This window comes from Myripristis murdjan, chromosome 18, assembly GCF_902150065.1.
Source record: "Myripristis murdjan chromosome 18, fMyrMur1.1, whole genome shotgun sequence".
NCBI classification, from domain to species: Eukaryota; Metazoa; Chordata; class Actinopteri; order Holocentriformes; family Holocentridae; genus Myripristis; species Myripristis murdjan.
The window spans coordinates 4636038-4658186 of NC_043997.1; the positions used below are offsets into that span (position 1 = coordinate 4636038).

Here is a 22149-nt window from a genome sequence, read left to right on the forward strand (position 1 = left end):
AATATTAAAACGTGTCACCGTTTTATTTGGATTAGAAAGTCGGAATGTTTGGTTACACATTAAAACATCTGTTACAAAGCTATTTCAATCTGTTTACTCATCTCTCTCTCTCTTTCTCTTTCCCACACACACACACACACACACAGACACACACACACACACAGACACACACACACACGCATTACAGTCATTACATTGGTACATGACCAGTCGTATTGCTGGCATGTTAAAGACGCCACATGTCAGATTTTCTCTTTCTTTCTTAAACTGCCGGTGAAACAGATGAGAGGGTAAGACGTTCAAATCAAAGTCAAAAGTCAGAATTTCCCGTTTGGACCGTCGTAATTCCAGCTTGGAAAAAAGAAATCAGACATGAATGTGTGTGAGTTTTTTTTTTTTTTTTTTTAACTCGACATAAACCCATTTGTGACGCAACAGCAAATGTAGTGTTAGAATGCTTCAGTGCAACGATAATGTCGTTTAATTGTGTTGGTATTTTGACAAACTGGAGGTCTTGTGATGCTGCAAATATGAATTCAGTGTCATTATAACGTCGTGTAGTGTTTACAGTGCAGGAAGCTGGAATTTCAGATTTTCCAACATCTTTTGTGAACGCAACATCAGGTGAGATGCTTTTCACCGCCTCAGAGAGCAAACCCAGCCGTCAGCTTCACACTTTAATCTGGTTCATACTGGGATTACTCTGGAAAATGGGACTCTTCGCCCTTTAATTGAAAAAATAAGAAAATTTGACCTCAGCCACAGTCGGTGTGTTTCCGTGAAATGTACTGAGATTCACACCGGATAAACGACTAAAAACAGGAATGTAAAAAAAAAAAAAAACAAACAGCCGGTGGTCGTCGTCAAGGTGGCAGATTCAGAGAAAATCCTTCATGTTTTACCTTTAATGAAAAAAATAAAACAAGAACACTTAAGAGTTTGAGTTGATAAGTAGGACTCATATCCAGCCTGCAGTAAGAGATGCTGTTTTTGAGATGTAGTGTTTTTAACAAGAGGAAATCACATTAGCACGCAGAGCATGAATTTTTCAAGATAAGGGCACATTTCAGGACAGGAGGCGGTACAGTACCTTTAAAAATCGACAGCCAGAGCCCTCCACCTCACGGAGTCACGGCACTGAAACCAGCGAGGCGCATGAGGCTCTCAATACTTCGTGATACTCGGTTCGGTATGCCGACGCCGTGGCGAACACACATCGGTACGGCTCGGCGCGGTGTGTAACACAGTGTGTAACACGGCCTCGCAGCGCAGATTAACTCCAGGAAGCAGAAGCTGAACGGGTGGAGGCTGAAAACTGATTTTACAAGTCACTTTCTATGGAGCACCATCGCTTACAGGACGTAAAAGTCTCATTATAACAAATGATAAACATGTGCTCGAGTCGTAAAGGCTTAGAGAATCTGTTCATGATGTATTACAACTTTAGTTAGAAAAATTATAACACACTTATAAGGCACCATGACTTTATGATTGTGGTGTATTACAGACATTTATAAGATGATTTTATTGTATTAAACCTTTATAAAAACACTTTTTGTTCCACTCTGAGTGAGGCGATTCACTCAGAGCATTTCAAAGTTTAGATGTGAGGGTTTAAAATATTACAAACTAATTCAATAAGCCTTTATTTAGTAAATCATCAAGATAAAAGGTGCTTATGCAGTAGGTAGTGTTCAGTTAATTGAAACTAACAATGTCCCTGTGCAATGTCACAGTTGTTTTTTTTTAGAACTGAGGGCTGAAAGATTAAATTTCCAAAATTTAGCAGCACTATTCAGACAGGACAGCAGCCGGGACACTAACTTTAACGTAAATATTCCAGCGACAGCCACATAATCACTTTTTTAAAAACAGGGTCTGATGACTTGTCCTGCATTTCTGGTGCTGGTTTGTTCTCTGATCATGAAATTTTGTTTTTCTGTGGCTGACAACCATCATAGCTGTCAGATTTCAATGTCAAACCCTGAAAGTAAAAGAGCGAGGACGTCTTTGCAGCGATGTCAAACAAGCAAACAAACAAACAGGGAGAAATCCAGCGGAGAAAAGAGAGAGCTCACTTCTTTCTCCTATTAAACTCCATTACAGCTGCACACAAAACACCACCAGAAACACAATATAAGTCACCAGCCCCTGACATTAAAATGTGCTCATGTGTTTTAGGGTGGAATTTCCCTTTAATGCCCCCATGTTACTCAGTTTGCATGATTTCATTTTCAAATCTCCTCTGGCTCAGCATCAGAGTTATGTTTTCCGTGTTGTTTCAGAAATAACTGCAGTTTGGTGAATTATAAAAGTTATAAATGTGACAGAGTGGTCTCTGATTGGCTGGTTGAAGCAGCTCAAAGTAGCTCCTCTAATTCAGTCGAGGTAAAACCTGCTGAGTGGAGCTTTTCAATGTCAAATAACGCTAACTGGCCGGACAGGGTGGATTTCTGTGATTCCTACGTGAAGGGAGCCAATCAGGACCGAGTCCAGCTGTAACGTGTTTCCTGGAGTTAGGCTGAAACTGCTTGGAGTTTCTCAGAACGCAGTAACTTTCAATTTTACCGCTCAAACAACAATCAAATTTAAACAGTCTGCATTGTAACGTCTGTGCTCATATATGGATACAAACGTAGGAAAAGTTGGATTCCTATAGTAAAGGCTCTTTAAAGCAATTTTTCACCTCGGACATTGACACTGTGTTGTCATTTGCAGCTGAAGCACATAAACTTTGAGTGTTTTTCGGTTTGGTTTTTGGAGCTTCCGTTGAACTGATGCTCCACAAACCAGACCCAAAAGCACCTGTTGTTGTCATGGAAACACAGGCTCAGTGATACCACGTCAGAAAATGATGGAAAAATTGAGTCCGGGTGGGAAAAGACCAAAGTTCTGACTGAATTAAACAAAGAGTCATCTGAGACGAGGAAGTGATCACAGCAACAGAGCCGCACAGCTCCGTGACTCTAAAAAAAACAATACAGTCGCACTTTCAGTTGCCATGGTAACAGCAGTGTGTTCTGTTGGACGGGAAATGCTGTCTTTCCCAATCACCAAGGCAACACTGGTGAACAATGGTTCCTGTTGTCGTCCAGGCAACACAGGTTCTCCATGACTACACAAGGTTTCTAAGTTACCATGGTAAGGCTGGCATGGTGTTCTCAGTTGCCAAGGCAACAGTCAATAAGGAAAAGTGTTCTCAGTCACAAGGCAACATCAGTGGATAGTGTTTGCTATTATTGTTAAGGTAACACAGGTTATCATTCTCCATGGCAAGAGCCACTCAAGGTGTCTAGGTTACTAAGGTGGGACTGGTGTAGTGTTCTCGGTTGCCAAGCCAACAGCCAGTAAGGAAAGGTTTTCTTGGTCACCAAGGCAACACTGGTGGATGAAGTTCTATGTTGTTGTCAAAACAATACAGGGGTGGGATCTCCATGGAAACAGCCACACAGGGTTTCAAAGTAATCAAGGTAGGCTGATGTAGTGTTCTCAGTTGCCAAGGAAACAGTCAAAAGTGTTCTGAATCATCAAATCAACACTGGTGGATGGTGTTTTCTGTTGTTGTCGAGGCAACACAGGCTGGCATCAGTGATCTCACTCTCCTTGGCAACAGCAGCCATTCACAGTTCTGCAGTTCTGTTACCAAGGGGAGTGTAGTGTCGTAGCATTTTTGGTTGTCAGGGCGACAGCCAAGTAAGGCAAAGTGTTCCATATCACTGAGGCAACACTGAACGGAAACAGTCAAATCAAGGCACCAACAGTTCGTCGTGCTCTCGGTCGTCATGACAACAGGCAATTTCTCGGTTGCCAGGGCAACATCAGTTGAGGGTCGTCAACCGAGGAGACGATCCCGTTGCTTCAGGTGCTGCTGGTTCTGTAGGTTCTCCACATGACGACAGAACAGGTTCCTTAACAACCAGCTGCGTTGTTTTCGGAAAAGGGATTTCTGTTTATTTTTTTGGAAAATGGAAACGTTTGGTTACTGAAATACACGGAAACACTCGACAACGGCTTCGACGTGTGCATGTACACGTGTTTTCATGGCAACACACACGGTACTTTGGTTCAAAATGCCCACCAAACACAACTCATCACAGGGGAACAGGTGGGAGGGGCTTGTAGCTTGGAGGGATGCCGGCTCAATGCCCCAGCTGTGTATTTTCATCTCGGGGGGGTTGACAGTTTGAAGCTGCGGTTTCCCGCTCAGCTGGTCGGGACAGTGTTAGAGTTTCCACTTAACAGAGTGAAATGTAGTTTTTGGGCACGATTCCACGCTTGCCGCCGACAACTCCCATAATCCACTGCTCATCCACAGACTCCACCTCCGTTATGGTGTCACCCACCTGGAAACAGAGAGACACACAGGGAATGTCATTTATTGTTAAAAAAAAATACATATCTTACAAATTGTCAGAAATTAACTTTCTGCCTCTTCTGCCAAAAAACTGAGAAACATAAAAAAAATGATGCACTTCTCTTACCTGCCTAAATATTTTTTAAATTATTTTTTAATAAAACTCATCAATCAATATGTTTATCAATGTTGTTTTCTGTATAGAATCAGAAAGTGTTTTAGTTTAAAACTCACAGAGAGCAAGTCCCCTCAACACACACACACACACACACACACACACACACCTTCAGTGTCAGCTCGTCTTCACTCTCTGCTGCGAAGTCAAACAGAGCCTTGGCCACGCCCTTAACTGCCGACTGCTGGCCTGTGATTGGCTGAGCTGGAAACAGGAAGAGGAAGTGGTGGTTACACACTTGAGCAGCCACACACTCATTTATCTCCTCCCGCACTGTTCCTGCCTGTGTGTGTGTGTGTGTGTGTGTGTGTGTGTGTGTGTGTGTGTGCGTATCAGAGATGAATCAAATTGAAAATACTTTGTAGTGTTTGTTTTCTTGACCTCGGAGCGCCGGGTGGGCGGCGTTTACAGCATCACAGCAACCTAAACCTCATCAGCCGTCAATCAGAGAAAATGCCCGTAACCCCCCCGCGCTGTGATTGGCTGAACTGTCTGACCCCCCGACTGTATCAATCCTATGTGGTAAACCCCGCCCACCTGGCACTCTGAGGAGGATAAAACAATCACAAGAATATTTCAAATACTATTTGACCCAAGTGTGGTGAGCGTCAGTTCCCCTGCTGCTGCAAGTGTGTGTGTGTGTGTGTGACTGTCTGTACGACGTCTGTGCTTTCCTGTGTGTGTGCGTGTGTGTGCGCGCGTGTGTGTGTGTGTGTAAAAGCCAAAACATCAGGTTTTCCACCGACACTCCACCAACCACACCGAAGCTGATTAACTGACATCACAAAGCGAAGTCAACGAACGGAAACGTCAAATAACCTGAACCGAACTTCACAACATCACATCAACAATCAACAAGATTTTAAATTAAGAAATCAAGCAATCAGTTAGATATCAGCCAATTCATATAAATGTACACATTTTGTATCCTCAAACAGCCACACATACATAACAACTATTTGTTTAGCACATTTTATGCAAAGGAATGCAATTCAATTCACTTTACAACAGAGAAATAGTATAAAAAACAGGTTAAAAAAAAAAAAAAAAAAAACAAGAATAAAAGAGGAAAATGAAATAAAAACAAATGTGTGTGTTTTGAAGATTTGTTATTTGCTTGGATGTGAATGTGTGTGGGCAACCGTGTGTGTTTCCATCTGGTATGTGTGTGTTTGGGTTTTGTTTTTTTGTGTGCTTGAGTGCACATACAGCACACAACTCCTGCACCAGTTTTTTGTGTGTGTGTGTGTGTGTGTGTGTGTGTACCGTTGCAGGGCTGTGTGAAAGCGGCGGGGTAGATCCCCTCTCTCCCCTCCAGTCTGCCCCTCCTCCACTCGGCGTCGATGTGCCGCAGCACTTTGATCTGCGCCCCCTTGTGGAAGGACAGATCCTCTGCGGTCTGACCCGGGAAGTCGAACAAGGCCACGGCCCACTCCTCGGCCTGGACACACACACACACACACACACACACACACACACACACACACACACACACACACACACACACACACACACACACACACACACACACACACACACATTTAATCTTTTTCACTGTGTGCTAACTAACTTTCCTCGCTCCAAATTCAAATAAATCCCGAGGAAACTGCACTCTGATTCGGGTTCTGATTTTATGAGATTGGATTATTTGGGACTTCAGCGCCTCCTGTGGATGAATCAGGTCACTGCAGGATACAGTACTTGTTTTCTAACTCAGGTGTTTTAAAACTTTTTCATGTTCTGGAGTCCCGGGCTGACTGTCATTAAGCGTCAGAGCGCTACTTGAAGTAATTTTTGCCCTATGGATTCCACCACTTGACTGAACTCATAATATTGGCACTTTTACCTGAATTGAGCAGCTACATAAGAATAAATGCACACATTACATTGGCATGATTTGGTAAATAATTAGTGTAATTATTTTACTTATAATTACTTACAGCAGAGTCTGACTTGAAATGATATTTGGTTTCCTGCAACACTGTCTAATAGTTGAAGTGTTTAGATGGTCTGGCAAAACTTTGAAAAATGCACTTATTATTAAAACCAACACATTTCAAAAGATAGTCTTCTTCAGGGAATTAGAAGTAGAAGTGAATGGACGCTGTTGTCACAGTCCCATAATGATATGAGTTGGATTTTTACCATTGGATGTTAAAAATACCACTTAGAGAAATGTCAAAAAGCTTCTGTAACACACTTCACACTGACTACAGACTGTGGACTAACCCAGGCTTTTTCAAACTTTTTCATATTCCATATTTTTCCAAGCTGCAGACCCCAGTTTGATGTGATTTTGTGACATGAAAGGATATTTTGGTTTGTGGTAAGCATTATATTGTTCTCAACATCACAACATGTATCTACTGATGTTGAGAAACAGATTCAGAACAGTAAGACTAAAACATAATGTTAAAATGAGCATTCATGTTTTTTTTTTGTTTTGCAAAAATTTCTAGTGAATTTCATTCTAGCGAAGTTATATTATTGCTCATTTTGCTGTGGACCCTGTAAAGAGCTCTGTTTTGAAAGCCACTGCTCCGCCCACGATTCAGGGCTGCAGTTGACCTGCGGAAAATGAAACGTCACACACACTCACCACGGAGTCTTGGTCCTGTGGGGGTTTTGGTGCTGAAGACAAAGAGGAAACACATTGTGCTGAATCAATAAAACAGAAAATATATATCAATATAGGTGCAAATCGTACAGCTTTAAAAACTGGACTATTGATCTTAATGAAAACAAGCTCACTGATTCTGTGTTATTAGAAAGATAACACACACACACACACACACACACACAGGAACAACAGTGCACCACATGGACAGGAAGTGAGCGTTGCAGCGGCCTGTCTCTGTTGATGCATGACGCTTATTTGTGCAGAATCTGCTGCTGCAGTTTGTTGTGTGCATGACTGTGCTTCTGTAATCCGTTTCTATTGTGTCTTTATTGTTTTTATAGCAGTTTAATAAGATTGTATTGTAAGTCTGAAATTCCCAATGAGGTGGGACGGTGTGAAAGCAGCAGGGAGGGCAGGGAATATTGAACTTCAACATACAAGCTCTACATGCAAGTTATCTTATTTATTTATTTACTTATCTGCACGTTTGCGACGACATATTTAAGTTGTTTACAAAGTTGTGAGCTAGAAAGATCATGACTTCATTTGCCTCTGATTTGTTGGCATTTTCAAGAGTTTTGAACCAAAAAGTCTATCGTCTATCGTCTATCATCTACAAATGAATGGAGTCTTCCTAATTCCTTCATAATATTTTATGGAACTTTGATTTTTGCTTGTGAACCGAAACAGATAAATAAAATAAAATAAAAAGCAGAATGATGCAGATGCTCCGTCTCACCAGGCGTTTCCACCGCTGTGGGATCCGTGGCCACCACAGGCGTAACTTCTGCTGTTTCCCCCGGCGACGGCGGCTGTGGGAGGGGCTCCACCACCTCAGTGAAGCTGAGAGGGAAGATTCCTATTCGCCCGTGGATCTGGCCCCGCCCCCACTCCTGTCCAATCAGCTCCAGCAGGGCGATGACATCACCCTGGGAGAAGGTGAGCTCGTCCTCCTCCTCGCCCTCATAGTCGAACTTGGCCACGCACCTGGGACCGCTGCATGCACACACACACACACACACACACACACACACACACACACACCATAGCAAAAGACACACTAATATGACATACAGTCACACATATATAATATCACATACAAGAGAACCACCTTATTAAATAGTCTTAAATGTATTCTAGGACTGTGTGTCTGTGTGTGTGCGTGAGTGAGTGTGTGTGTGTGTGTGTGTGTGTGTGTGTGTGTGTGTGTGTGTGTGTGTGTGTGTGTGTGTGTGTGTGTGTCTGACCTGACAGCTGCAGGCTCTGGCTGCTCCTTCTGGACAGGCAGGATGGACTGGGTGACAAAAGCAGACAAATTAACTCTCATTAAATATTCAAAGCTCCGGTCAGTGATCTCTGCTGACAGCCGCCCTCTGCTGGCTGAGCACGGAACTACAACAACAACAACACAGCTGCTTCACTCGGCTGTAGACTCTGTTTACGCCAACTGAGGCTGTCATTTCTGTCTGTCAGCAGAAGATAACAGTGTCCTCCATACAGTTTTCACAGACATTTCCTAATAGTTAACTTATCTTAACTTAACTTATCCTGACAGAGGAAATGTTAAGTTAAATGATCTTTTTTAAACAGTTGTCAGCACCGGTAAATCACACTGTTCAGTCTGAATCTTTATGTTCCTCCATGTCAAACCAAGTTTAAATGATTATTATAACACAGTTTAACCAGTTTAAACTCGCTGTCCTGATGTCTTTGCTTTAAATCCTATTCCACTGAAAAAAACAAACAAACAAAAAAAAAAAACACCAAGTTAAGAGGCATTCAAGGCACCAAGTCCAGGAGGAAATCTGACGGTGAGTTTGGATATTTCACTGTAAGGTATCACACTGCTCGGTTCGTTCCTGTGCAGTGGACCGTGGCGTCAGGGGGACTCAACACCGACACATGATGCCAGCTCTTACATTTTGTAATACAAAACTAACTGCAACACTTTCTAAAAAAGGACCAACTTAAGCCATTTTTTTCAGCATTTAGGCTTTTAAATCACAATCTTCTTTTAAGTATTTTAATACATACGATTTAGAGAGATCAGTATTTGCCATTTTTTCAATGTTTAGGCTTTCAAAAGATCAACTTCAGCTAAAATTTCAATGCTTAGGACTTTAAATCCCCAACTTTAATTTAATTTTCAATATTTAAGCTTTAAAAACACCAACTTCAGCTTGCAGGTCCCATCATCAACATCAACTTCTGTTACATTTTCCAATACAAACCAACCAATATCAAACAACCAACCGATAACTAACCCTAACCCTAACCCAACACACCTGAGACTCTGACAGGCCCAGGCCCTCCAAGGTGCGTTTGGATTGGTTGTCCATGTCAGGGGCAGGCTCTGGTTGGATGTCCAGGTCCAGGAGACACTGTGATTGGTCGATGAGAGGCGTGACGACAGTGTGAGCTCTCCCTTCACCCAACAGATTCTCCGAAGGGGCGGGGCTTGGGTCATCCAGTACAACCAGGACTTCCTGTTTCTGAGATGTGGGACCAAATCAGGAAATCATGAACCCAGAGGCAGTGGCGGTGAGTGTGTGTGTGTGTGTGTGTGTGTGTGTGTGTGTGTGTGTGTGTGTGTTAATACCTACCACATAGCTGCCGTACAGCGGGTGTCCAGGTTTAGGCCGGGGGGGCAGCGGGGGCCCTCTCTTCAGCGTCTTCTGACTTTGCGTCTGATTGGCCGGGGATGGAGTCTTGGAAGGAGGAGGCACCTGGTTGGCTGGAGAAGCAGAGGGGGCGGGGCTAGTTTTAGCTGGAGGAGGCGCCTGGTTGGCTGGAGAGGCAGAGGGGGCGGGGCTAGTTTTAGCTGGAGGAGGCGCCTGGTTGGCCGGAGAAGCAGAGGGGGCGGGGCTAGTTTTAGCTGGAGGAGGTGCCTGGTTGGTTGCAGAGGAGGACGTGGTGTTGATGGCGGGAGGCGGCGGTCGGCCAGGAATGGATTTGATTGGTGGAGGACGAAGGGGGAGGAGCTTCACTCCTGATGGACTGGAGGAAGAGAGAGAGAGAGAGAGAGATGAATTAAAACCAGTTTACCCAAACAATCCAATTCAAATTAATCAATAATAAATTTCCCTCTGATGAATTTCTTAGACTGAGATTTGCTTTAGACAGCTATGTTTATGTCTTTTGTCTTTTTTAAAGAAGTAATTAGAAAGCAAGGTTTTACACCAACCATAACTTGATATATACATAAAGCTAAATTTATGCAAATCCCTTGTGTTTTTATGACTTTAATAATGAGTTCCATGTGATTTGTAAGTCTATAAATTATGAAAATCGGCAGAAAAACTCTTGAAGACTATATAAAATAATATGTTATATAACTTGAATCATGAATCTTTAACCTTTGAAAAATGTTCATTAATTTTTCTTTTGTTTATTTACTTATTCCAGCTTATTTTTATTAAGTGTTTTTAAAATAATTGTTTTTATAATATCCAATTTCATTTACTTTTGTTGCTAATTATTTATTATTGCTAATGATCTCCACAATGTTATAACTTTAACATAAAGTATAAAATACAAACAAATATTTTTCCACTCATGCAGTTCGTCCATCCATAAAGTTTGTGTGTGATTTGGTGAGGTTTCCAGTCTGCCTCCCTTCACCACAATACAATGTGACAGGATGGTCCTCCTCGCCAAATCACACAGATGGATAAACTGCACTAGGATTAAGTGGGGAAATGTCTATTTTTTGCATTTTTGGGTGAACTGCACCTTTAAATTTTTTTCTGTCACATTAGCTTTCCACAAAGAGCAGTAATAAAGAGCTGCGTTCCTCTCGTTCCAGAGCAGCGGCCGCCTGAGAAGAGACCGGCCCGGCACTTAGCGGCCTAATTCCCATTTAATGAACAGGCCTGCTCGGTTACACAGAGCGCTGAGGTCACGTTGTTCCTCACGAGGAGCAAAGCCTCCTCATCGCCTCTCACTGCGGCTCCTTTCCCTTCAAAACAGACACTCTCCTGTGGATCTAAACCTCTGACAAAACTCTGCTTCACTCACCGTGGAGGCAGAGGAGGGTCCGACGGGTTCGGGTTGGCAGTGCTCGCAGCATCGGGTTTGGTCTGAGGTGGAGGGCCCTTCCTGAGGGCCGGAGCTGGAGGTTTGAGACCAGGGGCCGGGGCCGGGGCTGTGACTGGGGCCGGAGAGGGGCCTGGAGGTTTGGAGGCTGCAGCCGGGGCAGGAGGTTTGGGCAGAACGGGGGCCGGGTCCGGGTTTGTGGGTGTCGGCGAGGGTCCAGCGGGCTTGGAGGCCACAGCTGGAGCTGGAGACAGAGAGAGTACAGCAAACGTCACATCAGAGCAGTACTAATACTACTAGTGCAACTAAAAATAATAAAATAATAAATCATCATAGAAACATTGCACTTTTTGGTTTTCACTTTCTGGAAAGCATCTGATTCACAAAAAAGCTTTTTAAAAAGGTGAAAAACAAAGGCAGCATTATACATGAGTAGGAGAAAATGTTGAGAAACAGATTCAAAAGAAATGTAGTTAAGTATACATAAAATAACATTTTTTATTTTAAAAAACATCTGACTTAAGCTGATACTTTGCACTTAAATTTGAACGCTTCCATGAAAAAATATAAACAAGAATACCATTACAAGGATAAATCTGTTTTTAATTAAATGTCTGAATAAACAAAATGAGCAGAGAGTAAAAAAAGATGAAGATTCTGGTAAACCAATAAACTGACAACAAAAGGTTTTTGTTTTTTATGCAGATAATATCAATCAAAAAATGATACAAACCGACTAATGCAGAGGGTGTTTCTGGCTTTGAGGATGAAATTTGGGATTTTAGATTCACAATTGCCCCTTTTCCACCAGAAAAAACCTGGTGCTAGTTCGGAGCTGGTGCTAGAGCCGGTGCTTAACTGGTGCCAACGAAGAACCAGTTTGCTTTTCCACCGGTCAAGAGCAAAGTGGAGCCAATTCAGAACCACGTCATGACGTCTTCGGAAAACGTGATGACGGGTGCGCGAGACGCTCGCTCAGAATCACAATAACCATCATGAATGAATGAATGAATGATACTTTATTAATCCTTTGCAAGAAATTACATTGTCACGGCAGCTTCATCACTTCAACACACATCAAACTGCACACTCATACAGCACAGTGGCTGCAGCGTCTCTGTCTCTGTCCGCCCGTCCTGTCCTGAAGCCGCTGAAACTGATCAGTGAGTCGGGGATGATGTTCGTGAGCCGCGTCTCAGTCAAGCATATAACGCTGCTTTCCCCATACAGTTTCTGGCCCCGGGTGGAGCAGGATCTGGATTTATTAGCGATGCAAATACTGCTTGTGTCTTTACAAGCCTACATTTCAATACAGAGGCGAAAAACACAATTATTGCCGGCTACCTGTCGGATTCGCGATCGGAACGAATGACAGCGATGTTTAGTTATAAAACGGGTGCTTCTCATCCTTAAATGTAATTTGCTGAGCCGCGTTCCATGCCGTTGTAAAATCAGTATAACCCGCGGCTTCTCGGGGATTATTGTTTATGTTTATAGCGTTCGCAGTTCCTGTTTTGTTTTGTAACCCTGCCCACCAATGACGCAGTGGGCCGCGTCATCGGTTCTTTCTCTGGCTCCTGTTTAGCCCCTGCTCGGAGTCGGTGCTTGCCTAGCACCAGTTTGGAACCAGTTTGGCACCAGTTTGGCCCCAGCTCGGGCGGTGGAAAACCAAAAAACTGGTGCTAAGTCAGGCACCGGCTCCGAACCAGCCCTGGTGGAAAAGGGGTAAATGAGTATTATGTGAAGAAATACATACATCAGTCAGTTAATTTTATTCATCAATGGCATTAATCTGTTTTATTTTTTTATTTTTTTTGGCAGATAAACACGTTAATTGTGTTTTCAAATAAAATAAAATAAAAAAACACAACTGAACTAAAGGTTCATGTAAATCCCCATGTCAAGGTGCTGTTGTGTAACAAAAATCCTCTAGAGGGCACTGTTTGCTGTTATTAGACAGAGGTTATGGTTAGTGATACTGCCAGGTGCAGTGACGGTATTACGGCTACAATAACATAATAACATACAAAAGGATTAAAAAAAAACCACAAGAAAACAAGAAAGACAAACTAAACTTTCTGTTTACTGTATGAACTTTTGTGGCAACCAATGAAACGCAGCGGCAGCAGGCTGGTTAAAGCTGATTGGTTGAAGACGTACATGTACATCTTTACTCGCTGAATACTTGTTACATAATGGGTTTTTGTACACAGCAACATACTGCAGGGAAGTTATGTGCATAATTTCCATAATGCCAACACACACACACACACACACACACACACACACACACATCACAGTAGAGTGTTTTGTTCTTGCACAATCATGACATTTTTCCCTCTCATGCTCCGTGTTGTGCAACGTTGGCCCCTCCACATGTTTGCGTGTTTCTGCACAACAACTGACTCTGGTTAGCAGGATTTGTTTCTCTAAGCTCTCAAACTCTCCTGAAACACTCCATTGTCCTGCAGCTACACACACACACACACACACACACACACACACACACACACACACACACACACAGGCTCTCTTACCGCTGGCTCTGCGTGCTGAGGTCAGTGCCGGTGGTTTTGTCGGGAGTCCTGGACGACCACTTCCCGGTTTCGCTGAAACAACAACAGGAAAAATAAAGTCAGAGCTGTAGGGCCCATGGGGAACATCAGGCACAACACCAGGGGCCCCGCCTTGCTCTATACAGGGACCCCATCATCCCACAACCAATCCGATTTTTCTTTCTTTCTTTCTTTTTTTTTTTTGGAAGCTCATTAGCCGGATTTCCACTGTCTCCCCCGATCTCTGCCGGCTCCTCGGTTTCCAGCTGCTGAGGGCCCAGAGAGTTCCTATGGGTCAGACAGGGCTAACTGAGCTCAAAGGCGGGGCTAAGGCTTGTGGGCGGGGCTTGCCTGGCTTTGGGCGAGGACATGGTGCAGCTGATAATAGCTATTAGTAACGATCTCTCCGACTACCTTATGTGAAGCACTTTGAATTGCTTTATGTAGACGAGTTTGGCAAGTTACTGGGCAAAGTGGTTCGAGTATGTGACTCCACTGAAACCATATTAGATCTGACAATTAAACGGATGAGAAGAGTTGAATGATTAGGGCATATCTGTTCTATTGGAAAAGCCTGTTTTGGAATGTTGCCGTCATTTTGTTGTGGTTTTTGTTTTGTCCATTTTATTTTTATTTTTATTTTTGTTAAGTTTGAATTGTGATTCTGAAGAAAAAAATGTCAGAAAAAGGAAAAAAAAAGAGAGGTTTTAACAATGTATGTGCGGGTTCGACCCTGGAATAAGGACACTGAAACTCGGAACACAAGAAGGAAATGAAATGTAAAATGTCTTTGTACTGCAAATCCCTGAATAAAAATGTGAATAAAAAAAAAAAGATAAAGAATTGTTTTGTGTATGAATGGTGCTGTACAAACAAGCTTGCCTTGCCTTGGTATCTGTCAACACTGAGGGAAAAAAAGGCCATCAGCAAACTAGCAAAAAATCACTGGAACATTACAAAAAAAAAAACAAAAAAACAAACAAACATTACAATTATCAAAATAATAATAATGATAAGCGTAAGAATAATAATGATAATGATAATACTAATAATAATGAAGGGAAAAAGATGATAAACAAATAAGCAAGAAACTGCCTGAAAATTTGCAAGAAAAAGGTCAAGTAAAAAGATTTAAAAATGCAACAAACTGAAGTGAATTTTATAAAACCGTTCAGGTTGTTCATCTGTTGGACCTTCATCGATCTATTCATGGTAAAACACAAGCCCCCCCCCCCCCAAATTTTTTTTGCCGAGGGCCTCCAAATGTCTCGGAACAGCACTGAGTGAGATAAATTGAATATCTGACCAAGACAAAACAACTTGGAAATAAAAACTTGCCATCAGGCTGAATCAACAAAGCGGTGATGTCACTGTGGATAAACCTGCTGTCGGGAAACACCGGAGTGTGTGTGTCCAACATCCTGAGTGTGTTTCAGGTCAGCATGGAAACCGATCATTCATCATGCTGGAATCTGAGCCGCCGATAAGTCGTTCAAACACTTGAAACTTCATTCAAATATTGAACTAGTCCGAGACAACACCACCACAAAGTTGTGTTTACATTACTTACTCCTATTTCTGTTTGCACGTGAAAACTATGTTAACACCAGCTGGGGTGATTTCCTGTTATAACCTCAGGAGAAGGATTAGATTCACCTCTGTGAGAAAAGTCTGAGGAAAACCTTTCATAAGATTTTGAGGTTCATGCTACAAGAAAGCTGATTCCTTTCTCTGAAAATCTGACATTTTGTACATAAATTTTGAATTGTAGTAATCTATAATCATAGTATATCGCTTTATATGAGCAAACTCTGAACATATTATAGCAAGAAAGCCTCTAGTATTTGAAAAAAGCCAAGATGTCGATACAGGATACAGAAAGTGTAGTAAAATCAAATCCATAAACCCTAATAATCACAATATGTTAACAAAAAGATCAGGATTCGCTGTAACTGAGTATCAGTCTGAACCTGATTCAACAATGTTTGAATTCTGTGCAAACTCAAAGCTTATTAACAGCCGCTGTACTGCAGATACGGCTTATCTGTTAGATAAGACTAAAGGAAGTAGGCGAAGCATGTGCCATTCAAACACGATGCAAATGTTTCATGAAACTTAACGACATCCCTGCACGATCACAAAAGAACAAGAGCTTTCCAGTGACACGGCGGAAGTTTAATTCTTCTTGTTTTAAACGCACCATAACCACAGAAACGATAATTTCCAGGATGTTTGAAGCCCAGGCAGCAGGATGACCGGCCCGTGTGGCTGAAGGGTTGAAGGTTCAATCCCTCACCTCACCTAAGAGCATCAGCCCAAGGACTACAGTGTAATTTCAAACAGATGAATGATACTTGAAGTGGTTAAAACCTCCTGTAGCTTAAAGTCACACAGGCTCACCGACCCATAATTAACAGCAGGAGCAGCGATCAGTGCCAGTCGCTCGACTGTTCCGTGGAATAAGAGATTTCGAAAGTTTTTAAACAAAAACTGTCCCACATGGTATTTGGTGTTGCCGTTCCAGCACACGTTGGTAAAGCTCATTGATTACTTCATGCATCTTTAAAGACGCCATTAAAAGAACTCCCAAGACTTCTGCTTCCCGGAAAAGAGAATGTCTTTAATTCTCTTTAATACACTTTAATGCTCTCTCTACTATCACTATTGAAGTAAAGCAGAAAATGCCAAAAAAAGAACCTCCCTTACAGATTTAATGTTATTTTCTGATTTTGAATGTTTGTTATTTGCTAAGTGTTTGTTGATGTTTCAGTGTTTGGTGTGCTCAGGGACACATTTCCATCCTAGAGGACAATAAAGTTGCATTGTTTTGTATTTATGGCCCCCTCAAACCGTCATACTCACCGGTGTGTGTCTGTGTCTGTGTCTCCGTGCCCGTGCCGCCCTCTGTGGAGGGTCTCGGGGGCAGAGTCGGAGCCTCCACCCCGGCCGCGCTGCTCCTGTCCTGGGCCGGAGCGCCCACGCTGGCCCTGGGGGCGACTGGAGGTCTGGGTGGGGGTTTGGGATTGGCGTCGCCCTGGGAGGAGCTGTGTTTGGGCGGAGGCGGCCGGGGGGCGGGGACCGGGGCCGGGGCGGCTGAGGGGGGGGTTTCTACGGGACACTGGGGTTTGGGGGAAATCGGCGGGGGCTTTTCGGTGCTTTTCTGGGGTTGGGGAAGCAAAGCCGGAGCAGGTTTTGGGGGACAGGAAGGGGCGGCTTCAGAGGGGTTTACGTCTGCAGCCGGGGGGTCAGTTCTTTTCGGGGCGTCAACGCCACCCGAGTCTGATCCTGCTGCTGTCAAAGCTCCGTCTTCCCAGAATCCTTTGCTGGACGGTTTGATGTTGTGTGCAAAGGTTTTGGGTTTTGGGGCGACGATGGGAGGGGCCGGTTTGGCGGGCTGGCCCTGGAGACGAGGGCGTGGCCGCGGTTCGGGTCTCTTAGCGATGGAGGCCTCTTCGGCTGTCCCACAGTCTCCATGGTTACCGTTTCCATAGCTACCGTCGGCCACCTGCTGCTGCTGCTGCTGTTCGAAGGCTTGGATCCTCGCTTTCAGAGTCGCCATGTCTTCTTCCTCAACTTCCTCTTCCTCGTCTTCCTCCTCGCCCTCCGATTGGCTGAGCCCGCTGCCGTCGCTACGGTGATCGGGGAAGCCCCAGTCGTCAGAGCTGAAGGCCTCGAGGAGCTCCTGCAGGTACTTCCCCTGGCTCACTTCCTTGTTGGTGACGTCGCTTTCTCTGCGGGCGGCGAGTGTGGCTAACCCGTCCTCGCGGAGCTTCACCAGAGTCTGAACTTTGACCTCTGTGCTGCCGGACTGTGGGCGGGGCCTGGAGCGTGGGCGCGGCCTGGGACGCTCCAGCGGGGCGTTGGGCGAGGGGCCAGAAGGTGTTGCCACGGTTACACCAGCCACAGGTGGATCCCACTGGTCAGTTTGAGCTCCACAGGCGGAGGTCAAAGGTGAGAAAACGTCAGCGAGGAGGTCACAGCACTGTGTGTGAGCTGAGGAGTGTGTGACGGTGTGTGTGACGGTGTGTGTGACGCCCTCGGGGTGTGAGTTTGGTCCCGCGCTGTCACACAGGGCGATGAACGATGACTGGCTAGCACTGCTGCTGATGTCATCAACGTGGGACGGTTTGGGAGTGTAAGGGAGAGACGGTCGTGGTGGCCTCACTGGTCTCTTAACTACACACACACACACGCACACACACACACACACACACACACACACACACACACAGACAGACACACAGACACACAGACACAAATTACTACGCTCATAAGAGAAGTAAATACAATGATATTTTGCAGTATAGAGCATAATGAAGATGTATATATTGACCTACCAACTGTTTATGTTTTATTTTAAGTTTTAAAAGCTGATTCAGGATAAAACTCATAAAATAAATATAAAAGTAAAAATATATGAAACAAACAATATGAAAAGTAAAAAACTAAATAAGCCTCCTCTCACCCTGAGAGCCGTGGGGCTCGGGGGCGGAGCCTGGATCGGTCTGCGTGGCGATGGTTGTTGTGGAAACTGGACGTCGTGAAGAGGAGGAGGAGGAGGAGGAAGAGGAGGAGGAGGAGGAAGGGGGGAGGAGAACCTGCTCCTGAGTCTTTTCTCTGATCACCTCCTCATACGAGGGAGGAGGCTGGGCAGGAGACACACACAGGACAAAATGATAAAACACCAAGGAAGTCCACGTTTGATTTGGATTCAGTTTCTGTGAGGAATTAAATCAAGTCCTCAAATTATTCTGAATCAACAGCTGAAGACTGAAATATCTCAATGACCCCTCATGAGGACTGCTTTATTAATTTTCAAACTTTCTCCAGACCTACATGTGAAAATTTTGTGACCAATTCTGATCACAACAAAAATCAAAACAAGTGAGAGGACAGGAGATGAGGAAACATACAGTACAGTCATGCACATATGGGATCAGTGCAACAACGGGATTTTCTAAAAAATATCTGGTAAGAAAAATTAGTGATAGGATGATGCATCAAAACGGCTCGCCCATCACAATCTCACAAGCTCTCCATCCAAATCATGTCCTTCTTTTAAAAAACTATTCACATTCTAAGAATCAGCTGGAAGGATCTGCGGTTCAGCCAGACTTTGTCGTCGGTGAACTTTTATTTATGACTCTGTGTCGTGGTTGTATTTAATCATGATGCCAGTATCACATATTGAATCGTTATTATGATGAAGGCATGTCATTGATCACTGACAGAAACACATAAATGCAAATATGAAAACATATGGAGTGCCACATTATGAGAGCATGCAAAACAGCTGCAACGGCTTTAGAGCTTCCTGAGACAAAACAAAACAAAAAAACAAAACAAATGGAGACTGTGCTGCATGAGGGTTAGGGTTAGTAATAAAAGAGTATAAATGTTTTCTCAGAGACTTTAGCTACAAAGTTCTGCTCTCTTGCAGGTAAACAGACAGGTTAGCAGACAGACAGGCAGGTAGGTAGCTTACCTGTATGGATGGAGGGATGGTGGGACCCCAGATCTGAGCGGCTGGTGGAGGCGGAGGAGGGAATCCCCCAGAAGCCCCTGGGAACCAGGAGGTGGAGGCAAGCGGCTCTGCTGACAGGATGGTGATCTCCGGTCGCCTGGCAACACAGCAGGACAACAGGAGAGATCATTGATGAAACATGTTAACTAGGGTGGCCCATTTTTACATGTAAAATTTCAACTTCCTATTTTTTAAGCTCCTAACCCCTAAATTGGTTGCAATACATGAGAAAACTCTGCTGGTGGATTTTTTTCTCGATCATCAACATTTCCCTCTCTCTCATGGACCTTGAAGTTTAGCCATAGACTTAACACAGTCTGTTTTCACATGTGAATAGGGTAAAAATTTTATCCTACAGATATCACCATGAAACTTACTAAGTTGATTACTTACAATAAGCCAAACAAAAAATGTATTACAAGTTCTTTGAAATTCTTTGTTTGCTTTGAAATGCTTTTGAAATGCTAACCCTAACGCTAATGCTTTTGAAATGCTTTGTTTTTTGGGATAGTTCTTATTAGATGGATCTTATTCCAAGTTAGCAACTCATTTAGAGAGAAAAGGTGCAAGATAATATTTATATGTTCTCAGACAAAGTAAACAAAAAAGAAAGAAAACAGATGATCAAAATAACCAGATCGATGTTTGTTAGTTAAACGTTTCCTTCTGTTCCAGATTTTATAAATATAAATATAACTACTTATATCAGGATATTTTGTGTTTGAAGTTTTTCTTGAGTTTTCTCTTTTGTATTCTAACATGTTGGCAATAAATGTCACTTGTTTTCAAGGATTGTTGTTTTTATTCATTCAATTTCACCTTCATTCTCGGGAAAGGATAATGCTGCAGCTGAAGCTAAAGATCAACTTGAAATTTGCTCATGTAAACAAAGAATTTCAAAGAACTTGTAATACATTTTTTGTTTGGCTAATTGTAAGTAATCAACTTAGTAAGTTTCATGGTGATATCTGTAGGATAAAATTTTTTACCCTATTCACGTGTGAAAACACTGTGTTAAGTCTATGGCTAAACTTCAAGGTCGATGAGAGAGAGGGAAATTTTGTCCGATTGAGAAAAAAATTTCACCAGCAGAGTTTTCTCATGTATTGGAACCAATTTAGGGGTTAGGAGCTTAGACTTTCCAACTTTCATGTTTTTGGGCCACCCTGATGTTTACTGTAAACAGAGTAATAACAGAGCGGGTCATAATCAACAGACAAACAGCTGAGTAAGATCACATGCCCCTGTTGACTGAAAACACTCGGTCCAGATACCAAAGTCAGCAATCAGAAAGGTTTAATTGACAACAGAATTCAAACAGCTACTGCCGACATGCCCTGAAGCAAGGCACCTCCCTCCCTGCTCCCTCCCTCAGGCCACGGTCTCATCCTGCAAGCTATTTCACATAATGCACTGTGAGTCAGTCATAATCAGAGGTTAGGAGGCTTTTTTGTGGTAAGCAGAGCCCACTGCCACGCCCCCTTTTGGCCAAAGACCGCAGCACGTCTTCCTTGGCCCCGCACCAATCTTCTCACCATCCTTCTGATTTTATTGTGCGGGGAGCGATGACTTATTACAAGAGGAGACAGATCGAAATGGAAATAGGCCTGAGCGCATTACGTCCATCTGTTTCTAATTTTCGGACAAACCGAGCACGCTTTCGGTCAAACACTTCAGTCAGAGTCAACCCACAACAAGCGCATGCACACATGTGACACGTTTGTCATGTCGGGCAGCTTTCTGAGTAAATCAGAAGTTTACTGCACGTCGGCTCACCACAACATCGAGTAACATTGAAAAAAAAAAAACTGATTACAAACAAACAAAACACACTGGACTTATTGACTGCAGCAGCCAATCAGAATAGAGCATTCATTATAATGTAAAGTAAAGATTAGCTAATCTGTGATGAATTAACCACCTCCAGCTCACCTTTGTTTCTTTCTTTTTTTTTTTTTAATAGATTTGTACTGTTTTTGGCTGCTGTTGCTGTGGAAACGGCGCTGCATGGCTTTCTCTGTGACTTCTAGAAGCCGCTTTCCATTTCAAAACGCAAAATGCAACTTCAATTGTCGGCAAATCTGGACGCTGACATCCACGATTCCTGTGTAGTGACGCATGTAAAGACATCTGTGCTGCCAACGTGACAAGAGGAGCCTGCAGATTTTGCATTTCATTGTTCCGTTTGGATCAGTCACTTCCTGTGAGGAGGCGATTTCCCATCACAGATCAAACTGACAGCAGGTTTTAATATGGATAAAGAAGATGGATTTTTAGCTGAAAATATCTTGCCTTCTACAATTTTAACTGCAGTTTTGTCAAGTCCTCCCATTTTCACATGGTCTGTTGTTGTGTCTTACCTCCGGTCCCGGTCTCGCTCTCGTTCTCTGGGCGCCTCGGAGAGAGAGGTCGACCTCGTGGAGGCTGGCACACAGAAAAAAGTCAGAAAACACAACACAGACTTCATCAACCAGGGCTAGCTGTGTGAAAGCAGTGGAGATAAAAATACAGTGCATATAGTGCAAATCTCACAAAACAGCTTTGAAAAGGACACACGGCAGGCAGTTATTTTCAATGTAAGCCGCCGACATGGAACTACAAACATATGCTGGCCTCGACTTTTTTCATTGCTGCAGTGGCACGGACAACCATCAGCCCATCACCTAAACAAAGTTGTTCACCGTTTCAACTTCACTTCCTTTCCTTTATCTCTACAAAGTTCCTACTTTTGGATTTCATCTCCTACCACTGATATTGGAGGAAAAACTAACTACACAAGCCCATGATGGTGTTAATCACATCAGTGGGCACTTGAAGGGAAACGCACCGACAGTGTAGCTCCTTGCTGTGAATCATGTTGTAGCTTTGTTGTCCAAACTTTGTTCA

General features: G+C 43.4%; 1 protein-coding gene across 1 annotated transcript in view; it reads right to left on the reverse strand.

Annotated features, from left to right (window-relative positions):
* The window catches only part of LOC115376392 (SH3 domain-containing protein 19-like), a 38255-nt gene continuing 16106 nt past the window's right edge, over window positions 1-22149 (reverse strand). Inside the window, exons 4-17 of the mRNA XM_030075942.1 lie at window positions 21624-21687; window positions 19225-19360; window positions 18205-18385; window positions 16602-17915; window positions 13722-13793; window positions 11167-11428; window positions 9753-10146; window positions 9435-9641; window positions 8397-8443; window positions 7889-8145; window positions 7129-7160; window positions 5796-5970; window positions 4639-4733; window positions 1-4343 (exon numbers count right to left, since the gene is read on the reverse strand). Coding sequence (XP_029931802.1) covers window positions 4236-4343; window positions 4639-4733; window positions 5796-5970; window positions 7129-7160; window positions 7889-8145; window positions 8397-8443; window positions 9435-9641; window positions 9753-10146; window positions 11167-11428; window positions 13722-13793; window positions 16602-17915; window positions 18205-18385; window positions 19225-19360; window positions 21624-21687 — 3344 coding nt within the window. The 3' untranslated portion in view covers window positions 1-4235. The remainder of the gene's footprint in view (window positions 4344-4638; window positions 4734-5795; window positions 5971-7128; window positions 7161-7888; window positions 8146-8396; window positions 8444-9434; window positions 9642-9752; window positions 10147-11166; window positions 11429-13721; window positions 13794-16601; window positions 17916-18204; window positions 18386-19224; window positions 19361-21623; window positions 21688-22149) is intronic.